General features: G+C 42.9%; 1 protein-coding gene across 1 annotated transcript; it reads left to right on the top strand.

Moving 5' to 3' along the window:
* Nucleotides 1-3,499: 3,499 nt before the first annotated feature.
* On the top strand, nucleotides 3,500-10,878 carry LOC148542949 (fatty acid-binding protein, liver). The gene is made up of 4 exons (XM_088460570.1): nucleotides 3,500-3,566; nucleotides 4,294-4,466; nucleotides 10,547-10,636; nucleotides 10,828-10,878. The coding sequence occupies exons 1-4, from the start codon at nucleotides 3,500-3,502 to the stop codon at nucleotides 10,876-10,878; spliced, it is 381 nt and encodes a 126-aa protein (XP_088316696.1).
* Nucleotides 10,879-11,270: the final 392 nt, after the last annotated feature.

Below are 11,270 nucleotides of genomic sequence, written 5' to 3'. Positions count from 1 at the left end.
AAAAACCTCGCAGGTGCGGGATTTTTGCAATTTTCCCACACAATTGAATATGCCTCTAAGTTGATATTTGAAGGGGTTATACTATCTGATCTCTTACTATAAATGCTAAAGTCCAGTGCATTGATCTTCTCTTCAATACATACTTTGAAGAGCACCAATCAGGGATGGAAATTAGATCTTAAAGACTTTTTTAATATCACCCAAATCACTGTTACATACTTTACAAAGACTTGGAAGTAATATGCCACAACTGTGAGTTTGTCTAGAACAGTCTCTCCTCCAAAATAGATAATTTCTGGAAGAAGGGTACTTATCGAGAAGGCCATCAAGAAGCTTTGGCAACTCCATCAGAATTAAAGGGGTATATTTACTAAAGTGCGTGTGGAGATGTTGTCCATAGGAACCAAGAGTTCCTGCTGCTGTTACCTTTGGTTTCCAATCATTAGATATACAATAAAAAGGTTGATAGTGTCTAGGTAGACACCAACTGGTAGACAGGCAATAGGTTGACAGGTACAAAAGGTCAACATGGTCAAAAGGTCAACACACAAAATGCCGACATGGATGACAATCGACAGGTAAAAAAGATTGCCATGTTCAAAAAGTTGACACAAAAGAATGGACGATGCATGTGTTTATTTGTTTTTTTAGGTTACTCACTTACATGAGGGTTAGGCTCTAGAAGGGATGGTAAGAGTTAGGCACTTACCCTGAAGGTTTGGCACTAGGAGGGATGGTTAGGCACTTACTGGAGTATTAGGGTTAGGCACTAAAAGGGACGGATATAGTTAGGCACCAGGAGGGATGGTAGGGTTGAGCACTTAGGGAAGGGTTAATGTTTGGGTGAAGATTAGGGTTAGAGAACAAAAACACCCTGACAGTTAGGGTTAGGCACCAGGAGGGAGGGTTAGGGTTAGACACCATGGGGAGGGTTAGGGTGAAGATTAAGGTTAGAAAACAAAAAAAATGTGTCTGCCATTTTTGTGTTGTCCTTTCGACCATGTCAACCTTTTGTATCTGTCGATCTTCATCCATGTCAACCTTTTTGTGCATCGACCTTTTGACCATGTCGACCTTTTGTACCTTTTGACCTAGGGCCTGTCTACCAGTTGGTGTCTACCTAGAGACTATCAACCTTTTTATTGTAGATCTTTTAAGCCACACCCGTTATCTTTGTTAACCCTGTGTACACAGTTGTTAATAAACCCACCATCCTGGTTAAGGGCATCTGTGTTGATGTTGACTAAAGGTGGGTACACACCAGACAGATATATCTGCAGATGATGGTCGTTCATACACACTGAACGGCCATCATCTGCTTGTGTCCATCGGCTGTGCGGCACAGCCAATGCGATATGTCAGTGAACAATGATGTTCACCGACATATCGCAGGTACACACCGGCCGACGTGCAGCAGATATATTGGCCGATCAATTGATGGGCCAATGTATCTGTCAGTGCATACCCAGCATAACATCAATTTCACATTCAGCTGACAATTATTGTGACCAAACAAGTAGAGGGAGATTTTATGTCCCATATGGAACTTTCTGGTCTCATCTGTAAGTGCTATGAAAGCTTAACATCATGCATTATCCCAAGAACACTGGGGTTTATGTATCAAGCAAAGAAAGCGTGGAGGAGTGGACCAGTAGAGAAGTTGCCCATAGCAACCAATTAGCTTTCAAGTAGCATTGATCAATTACAGTCTATAAAATAATAGAGTTGATTGGTTGCTATGGGCAACTTCTCCATTGGTCTAGTTCTCCTCGTTTTTCACTGCTTGATACTTAAACCTCTGTTGTGACACATGCAGCCTGATTCAGAGATTGATGCTTTTGCACCGCAGCTGCGTCTTTAGACCTGGAGAAGGCGCCTGAAGGAAACAAACGCCTAATGCCTGCAGGAGGCATCTGAAAAAAAAAAAACACCTCCTGCCGGTATCTCAGATCCAATGCCTGTATCCGAAGAGGCAGGATTAGATCAACATTGCGATCATTGATGTTTGCAGCATTGGCCATCTGAGTAAACCTAAATGGCCACCTTCTGCCCACTTGCGAAGCCAGTAAATCTTAAATCTGGGCGGGAAGATGCAGACACTGGCCTCAGCACTCCCAGAAAGAAGGGCCAACACGTCACCGTTTTCTGGAAACGCAGGCAGTGCCGTGCCATCCCCCCCCAAGTCACTTATGCTGCGCCTTAGGGGGGACTGCGACCGCTATCGCAGTCATTGATCGGCACATGCGCAGTACAGATCCTGGGCATGCCCCGATCATTAAACAATCGGGTTTATTTACAACTCGGAATCAAGTGGGGAAGATTCTCTGCATCATTTGTTTTGTCTCTATACAACTTTCTGAATAGCCATAGTGCAAAGAAAAATTAACAAAATTGATTTTAAAAGAGATGCAAAAACTTACCCTAGTGCACACAGCTATAATTGCAGCTAAAGGTGTATCTAGCAAGGAGTGATTACTTATACGGGGCCTGATTCAGAGATGTACGCTATAGGCACAGCAGCTACATCTTTGGACGGCAATACCGCAGGAGACGTCTGGTGTCGAAAGAGGCCTACTGCCAGCATCTCAGGTCTGAGTGCTGCGTCCAAAGATGCAGCACTGAATCACAATCACGAACATCGGTTGCAGCATCATCCATCTGAGTGAGCCTAAGGTTACTCAGAATGGCCGCCTCATTTCCTCTGCCGAGGTCAGTAAATCTGCATCGGAAGATGCAGACACTGGGCTCTGCACACCTTGAAAACGGGGCCAACATGCCCCCATTATGGAGAACTCAGTCTGTCGCTGTCCCTTCCCCACCCCCACATGGCGCATAAAATCATCCAACTGTGTAATATTGCCCTAGCTTCCACCTCTGAATTAACCCCTTAAACAATTATTGCCATTTTTATTTATAACTAATTAAGTTGTTGCATTTTATTTGTCATTGTAAAGTATTTTGTGTTGATTAGTGGCAAAAATTCCTAAATAAAAATAATCCATGATGTAAGAAAATAAAATAACAAAGTAAATGGCAAATATCCACTGTAAGTATATATATGTAATTCTATAAACTAAAGAATCGGTAAATGGCAAATACTTTCTACTGTAATATGTGAGTAATATCTTTTATCCTCCATTAGTGCCTGTGTCACAGTTGTCATTAGTTGTCATTAGTAAAATACCTAAAAACAATGTAATGATTCTTATATAAGACTGGTTTTAAAATCAGTCATAAGTACAATTTTGGATGACAGAATAAAAACCGTCTGTTACATAATATTCACTATTACCAATATCACCGGACACTGAACTATGGGTCATTTCCATGACCATTAAACAAAGCATTGATGATTAACAGTTGTGTGGTTAATAATTATGGAGAGCAATGCATAAGTTGGTGTGTCTCTAGACATATATAAGAATCCTTAGTGTAAGTGCTGTCTTATCACTCCTGTCAATTTCAGCTTTCTGTGCCCTACCCAACATCAATTATCACCATGGCCTTCAGCGGAACCTGGAATGTCTATTCTCAGGAGAACTATGAGAATTTCCTGAGGGCTGTAGGTGAGTATATTTATTTTATTACACAAAGGGCTTTATAAACTCTTAACGTCTAAAATTACTTTTATTTCCAACAGCTATTTAACACTAATACAGATTTGATTTCCACTTATTAAAAATGTTCCATATTAAAAATGTTTGGATGTATAGCATAGGAAACCCAGATGGGTGTGGTATTACTTGTCAACATTCAGAAGGTTGACATTCAGAATACCAACACCAAAATGTTGACAGGTTCTGTATGTCGAAAGTCAGAAGGTCGACATGGTCATTAGGTTGACAATCCATATGTATACATGCATTTAGGTCAACTGTCGACACCAAAATGCCAACATATGTATTTTGTTATTTTAGCCTAACCCTACACTTAAAAAATCAACAAAAAACATATGTCAACATTTTGGTGTCGACATTCTGAAAGCCTCGACATTTAACCATGTTGACCTTTCTGCATGTCTGCATATTAATTGTTGACCTAATGACCATGTCGACATTCTGCCTTTAGACATTCAGAACCTGTTGACATTCTGAATGTCGACCTCCTGATTGTCGACAAGTCGACCGGATACCACCCAGATTACCATCTAAATGCCCTTGCATTCTGTCATTTTAGAATTTAATTAAAACAAAATTGGTTATTAATTGATGGAGGGTGGGAAATATGAATCGCACAAAGTAGAATGTGTTCATTAATGAAGACCCATTGTGTAATTCAGTATTTGTATTCCAGGTTTGCCAGAGGACATAGTTAAAGTTGCAAAAGATATTAACCCTGTGATTGAAATCCAGCAAAATGGAAATGACTTTGTTGTTACATCAAAGACACCCAAACAATCTCAAAGTAATAGTTTTACAGTGGGACAGGAGTCAGAAATCACCAGCGTTGGTGGGAAGAAGATTAAGGTAATGAGCCAAATTGTATTACTGCTAATTTCTCTGCTCTCATGTCAGCTTTGTATTACTCCAGATAGGAATCATGATGTAGGTGACAGAGAAAAGTGGAATGCTAATGGATACTAGAGTGAAGGGGCCTGATCAGAGATGGGCACAATGCCGATATTTCCGTAGTTGAGCGATTATCAGTAAACTGCGTATGCGTCTATGTCGCACTGGGCATGCGTCAAGGTACAGTACCACTGTCGCTCGCAGCGTCTATTTGCCAGCAGTATGGGTGACAGTCAGGGAGCATTTAGTAGGGTAATGGGAGTGGCTGCAAAAACGCAAGTTTGTCGTTACTGTTTTCGGGACATGTCACAGCTTGCGTTTGCAATCCTGTACACAATAAAAATGGCTTCAGCGTCTCAGTACACGCGGCCATTCGGCGCGACCATAGGGTTACTCAGAAGGTCAATTATCATCTTTAAAAGCAGACGCATGAATTTATGACATTTGCGACATTGGCATATTTTCACTCAGCCGCTGCATATACAGTGACATTAGCATACATTTCTGAATCAAGCCCAAGGTTCAGTTTTTGGAAAGGAACCAATGTCAACTGAAAAGAGGCAGGGACTACAGGAACCAGACACTGGTGCATGAATTTGACCCATGTTATTTTACCTTTTAGACTAATACCCCTTTTTATACCAAAGTCCAGGGTCTGACCCAGGATTTGAAACATGTTTCATACCCGGATCAGACCCTGACCCCTTTTACACCGTGGCACCGACCCATTCACACCGGAGCTAGGTCTGTAGTTACCTGGCCCTTCAGGCATTGCAGTGGAAGCTTGGAAATTATGTCATCTCCAAGCGACGCTGAAGCCGGCCACACCGGAGCCGGGTCTGCAGTGACCCGGCTCTTCCGGCGTTGCAGTGGACGTTTGGAGATGATGTCATCTTCAAGCACCACTGAAGCCAGCCACACTGGAGCTGGGTCCTCAGTGACCCAGCTTTTCCGGCGTTGCACTACAGTGGACGCTTGGAGATATGTCATCTCCAAGCGTCACTCAAGTCGGCCAATCGGGCAGCATGTGGCACTATCCGGGTTATCGTGACCCGGAACGCAACGTTTACACTGCAGGGTGACAAAGGATGACCCCTGGCCAACCCTGCAAGCTACCCGAGTTGGATCCGTTTACACTGACGAAAATCCAGGGTTGATGCGCGTTCACATGTATCAACCCAGGATTTTCAGGTCGGTGTAAAAGGGGTATTATTTGTCAATGTATTCTGACCTGTGTTTGTTTGACCTGTTAGACTAGATATGTCAGAGTTTCTTAGCACAATTGTCAGATGGTGAATTCCTCTTTTGCCTTTTAATGAAATACTCAAATTCTAAGCATATGCAAACATGATTTATATATAACATGATCAGGAAGAGCCTACAAATGAAATTTCACCTCATTAGGGTTGGGTATGGGATCCCAGCGGTCAGAATACCGACATCGGCATCCCGACAGTCAGAATACCGACGCATGCAGATAAGTACCCTAACACTCCCCCTAGTCCACCTTTTCTGCAGCCTAACACTAACCCTCCCCTTTCGCAGAATAACCCTAATTCTCCCCTCCCACAGCCTAACCCTAACCCATACCCTAACCCTAATACTTACCATCAGGATGTCAGTGGTCGGGATCCTGGAGCCGGGATTCCGATTGTTGTTGAATTCCAGTGGCATACCCTCTAGATCAGCGGTTTTTAACTGCTAGTGTGCCGCGGCCAGTTGTGAAGTGTGCCGCAGTCAGAGCCGCAAGGCACATTTTACAGTACAGCAGCAGCCTGGGCCACTGAGTTCCTTTGGGAGACTCAGGCACGCCCGGGCAGTGACCTGCAAAGACATGGCGGCGTGACAACACAGGTCACACACACCGGGTTGGCCGCTGCCCTCCCGTCCGCTATGCCAGCCAGCTCCCTGCGTCAATCAGCCAGCCCGGGCTCTCTCTCTCTATTACCTCCCGCTCGGCAGCTTGCCTGGAAGCCTGCCCGCACGCTCGCCTGCTGCAGTGTGTGAGTGACAAGGTGGGGAGCAATGTGGGGGGGGGTTTGTGTCGGTGGGGTCCAGTCATGTTTTTTTTTTCTTAGTGGGGACCAGACATATTTTTTTATTCTTTGTGGGGACCAGCCAAATTTTTTTTTTACTTTGTGGGGACCAAACATATATTTTTTTTCTTTGCGGGGACCAGCCATATTTTTTTATTCTTTGTGGGGACCAGCCATATTTTTTTTTTCTTTGTGGGGACCAAACATATATTTTTTTTCTTTGCGGGGACCAGCCATATTTTTTTATTCTTTGTGGGGTCCAGCCATATTTTTTTTTCTTTGTGGGGACCAGCCATATTTTTTTTTCTTTGTGGGGACCAGCCATATTTTTTTTTCTTTGTGGGGACCAGCCATCTTTTATTTTTTAGTGAGGACCAGCCATGTCTTATGTTTTAGTGGGGAGCAATGTGTTTTGGGTTTTTTTGTTTCTGTGGGAGCTTTTTTGTTTCTGTGGGGGCCAGCCATGGGTTTTTTTTCTGTTGGAAGCAATGTGGCATAGTTGTTTTCTGTGAGGAGCAATGTGGCATGGATGTTTTTTTTCTGTTGGGAGCAATGTGGAATAGTTGTTTTATTATATTTGCCTCTGCAATTTTAAAATCTTGTGTAGTGTGCCCCCAGTTGAAAAAGGTTGAAAAAAATCTGCTCTAGATGCATGCTATATGCAAACACTTTAGGTCAACTTCAGAGTTTAAATGATACTCATTACCATGTTCCTTTGGGAGCGAGCTCAAAGCCAACATAGGGCATTTGATATGGAGCTATTGTGATAGAGAATATAACATATTAATATACATAGGGGCATATCCAATTAGCCGCGGGGTTTATCGTGCTGGTCGGGATTCAATTTAGCAGGGATTCCCCGTGCGCGAATCCCTGCTGTCGGACAGTACCTCACACCTCATGTTGGTGCGAGGTAAATTCTGCGTGTATATGCCTTTTCCCGCCTCGCGCGAGAGGCTTTACCACAATGTGTTCCCGTGCGCGAGAGCTGATTTAATGGTGCGGGGAAAAAGCTATTTTATTGAATAGCTTAACCACGTACCGCGGGACTTTTGAGCCTCAATTACTCGTGGGAGAAGTCCTGCGGGTAATTGGATATGCCCCATAGTATACAAGGCACTATATTAAATTTATTTTTAAGAAATCATTCATTAGACTGGCATAGTCAACAAAAACCTAAATAAAATGTGATCAGCTTTAGCGGCCTATTCATCCTGTTAATTATTGGGGTCCGATAATTAACATCCTAACTCACAGCGACTGCGGACCAATTCATCATTGCTCTGGCGCAGTGACAGCTGATGTGAAATCAGCTGCCCCGGCGAGCGGCTTCACTGCTCCTTTTCGGAGCAGTGAATCCTTTCACTACACCTATTGGAGCAGTGACGGGAGTGCGCATGCGCAATCTACAGGTCACGCATGCGCACAAGAGCACCGATGTCCAGCGGAAGGAGCTGGTCAGGGGCATCTGAAGATGGCGAATGCTCCTGCAGTCAAGCTCTGAAAATATTATATTTTTGGAGCTTGATGAATACTGTCCCCATACTATTGTATGGGGACAGCGGGCCCTTCCGCGAGACTAAGGTAAGTAGGAGATATCTGTGATATCTCCTGCTTTTATTGTAGGCACAGAACAGACAAATCACAGGTGCACAACTCCAAATTACTGATTATATACATAAATACATTAAGCAATAAAATTTTGCAATGAATAGAGGTTTTTAGCATAATCATGGCCAAGGTTATGGGCCTACCCACCATATCTAGGTAACCTCTGTAGGGTAGGTCCCTAACATACTAGGGTTCAAATCCAGAGCGCAGGATACCCCCAAACCAGCTCAGCCGAGCCATCCCAGGGCATCGCTCTAATGAGAAAAGTGTTTGTTTTTATTATATTTGTATTTTCACTTTTCAATTCTATATATGCAGCCGCAGCTACTCTTACCTTTCTTACTTTACACTTCACTTTTCTCATTAGAGCGATGCCCTGAGCTGGTTTGGGGGTGTCCTGTGCTCTTGATTTGAACCCTAGTATGTTAGGGACCTACCCTACAGAGGTTACCTGGATATGGTGGGTAGGCCCATAACCTTGGCCATGATTATGATAAAAACCTCTATTTATTTCAAAATTTTATTGAATAATGTATTTATATATATATAATCAGTAATTTGGAGTTGTGCACCTGTGATTTGTCTGTTTCTGTGCCTACAATAAAAGTCTCAACAGGTAGCACCTTCCATTACATATATTCAGGGTGTGCAGTCCAGGACTCTTTCCTATACATCTTCTGCTTTACCTTCTTGATGAATGGCCCGATAACTTAATTTTCACAATTGCAGGTGAAAATTTGCATTTTCACCTGCATTTGTGAAAGTTAAGTGATGATGAATAGGCCCCTTAAACCAGGGCCGGATTAACAATAGGGTGGGTGGAGCTACAGCTCCATGCCCCCCCATGAAAATAGGCCCAGAGCATCTGCTGTAGTCTACCCAGTGTTCACAGAAAAAAAAAATCCTGTTAACAGTCACCACTATCGGCATTGATGAGCATGCCTTTTCACTTCCTGGCCATCTAAAGTCCAGACCATTCACTTCCCACCCCCCGAAATCCATTTGCCTTTGTCCGACATAGCTCCGCCCACCCGCCAGATTAAGCCCTGCCCACCCGTGGCCATCCGAAGCCCCGCCCACTAGCCTGTCCCTCACTAGGCAACTGGAATCCAGACTCCAGCTACTGAGCTACATAGACAATTAGGGTCAGAAGAAATACAGACCTGAGGAACACGGGGACAGAGGACATCTATCACCGTCCATGAGGTGAAACCTACATGCATCCTACAAGTCAGTGTAATATCTAGTGCTGCTCTGTGTGTGTTACATCTCACCCAGGGCATATATGTGTGGTGTATGTGTGTTATCTTATCCAGGGGCAGTGTGTGTATGAGCCTATATACAAATATATATATATATATATATATATATATATACACACACACACACACACAAAGACATTTTTACCCACTCTATCTGCAACGTCAGGGAGGCTCCTGTTTTTTTAGGTGGTCCCCTAGAAGACTGAGCGGATCTCCCGCATACCGCCCACTTTCTAGTGAAGTGGGCAGGATGGGGAGGAAAATACCAGCAATTGCGATTGCTTAGTTGCAAACATTGCCCATCCCATCAGTGGCCAGCAGCAGCAAATTAAAGGAGTTGAAGAAAGCAGGCAAGCATGCATATGTATGTGTGTCAATGTATGTATTTGTATACATATATCGGCACGAATAAATGATCCTGGCACTTCTTCCCACCATCCACCCATCCCACTCTCTGCTCTATCCCACCTTCTCTATCCACTACTCTGCTACTGGGGTTTGGGAGAGGGTTAGGGTTAGGCACTAGGGGGTGGGTTAGGCTGTGGGGGGGTTAGGTTTAGACTGCGGTGAGATAGCATTAGGTTCAGGCTGCAGGGGGAGGGAGGATTTGGTTTAAGCTGAATGGGGGAGGGTTAGGTTTAGGCTTCGGGGAGGGAGGGGTAGGGAGAGGGGAGGGTTAGGATACTGACAGACAGGTGTCGGTATCCTAACCCTGTCAGGATGCCGGCGTTGGGATTCTAGCTGCCGGGATCACGAGCGCCTGGCATCCCGTACCCAACCGGGTTAGGGATCTGGGATGAACACTTAAAGAAATATGGTAATAATCAGTGAACAATTTTAAATTTTTTTACACTCAGGGAAAGGCAGACTATACAGTACACTTTTTTTTTTAATCGCTCCACTGCCTCAGCTTTAGTCACATCCCCTGCAGTGGCATAAAATAGGCCCTTTGCAAATTTCAGCTCCAGGCCCACGTGGACCTTAATCTGGCACTGCCTTAAACACATTGCATAGTGTTATTTAATTAATAAAAAACTTTATTACAGGTATTAGTATGGATTTATCAGCAATAATTTAAAAAAAAAATCTATTTTTTTTAATTCATGTCATATCTATATTTTGTATTCAGGTCACTGTCAATATAGAAGGTGGAAAACTTATCTGCAAGAGTGACAAGTTTACTCACATCCAGGAAATCAATGGAGATGAGATGCTGGAGGTAAATGTGGATGGTCAAAGGTGTTTTTTTAAATAAATAAAGTGAAATTTAGTTTTTTGATAATGATAATGAAAGTATGAAACTATTTTGTTTTAGGTTAGTCAGTATTTATTTGTCACATGACGGAGAAACTATTTGGACCCAGGTAAAGTTTTGTAATTGAAATGATCTTTCTTCTTTCTTTATTGCAGAGCATCACTATTGGCTCCACAACACTGATCAGAAAAAGCAAAAGAGCATAGAGGAGAAACTTGCAAATAGTCTTTTTTACTATTGAACTAAGAATATTGATTGTCTAATAAAGTAACATTTGAACATACTTTTTTGGGATATTTTTGTGTTGTGGAAAACATGTACTGTAGTTTGATATGCACTACAAGGAAGAAAACCACGCAAACCATACTGAAAGATTACTGTATCCATATCTAAACTAACCAAAACTTGTTGGTGGGCAATGTCAGGTCAGCGTCCTAGGATGTTCTGGGCGCTCTGCATGGTAGAAAAAGCTTCTAATAATATTCACAAAGTATATTGTAAAAGTTATAGGACCTTTGAAGAACTTAAGATATTTATTCCAAAATTCTGATAGAGAAAGGAGGTATAGTCTTTAATACATCAATAATCTCATTAGAGG

This window comes from Taudactylus pleione, unplaced genomic scaffold (genome assembly GCF_031769625.1).
Source record: "Taudactylus pleione unplaced genomic scaffold, aTauple2 ptg000007l, whole genome shotgun sequence".
Classification (NCBI taxonomy): Eukaryota; Metazoa; Chordata; class Amphibia; order Anura; family Myobatrachidae; genus Taudactylus; species Taudactylus pleione.
The sequence above is the reverse complement of the archived record's forward strand: the minus strand, read 5'-3'. Positions and strand labels throughout refer to the sequence as shown.

Excerpts from the sequence above, each read along its gene's own strand:
- LOC148542949 (XM_088460570.1), top strand. The coding sequence starts at position 3,500 with ATGGCCTTCAGCGGAACCTGGAATGTCTATTCTCAGGAGAACTATGAG. Across the intron at positions 3,567-4,293 it reads GAATTTCCTGAGGGCTGTAG|GTTTGCCAGAGGACATAGTT; the intron begins GTGAGTATATTT and ends TTTGTATTCCAG. Across the intron at positions 10,637-10,827 it reads ATGGAGATGAGATGCTGGAG|AGCATCACTATTGGCTCCAC; the intron begins GTAAATGTGGAT and ends TCTTTATTGCAG.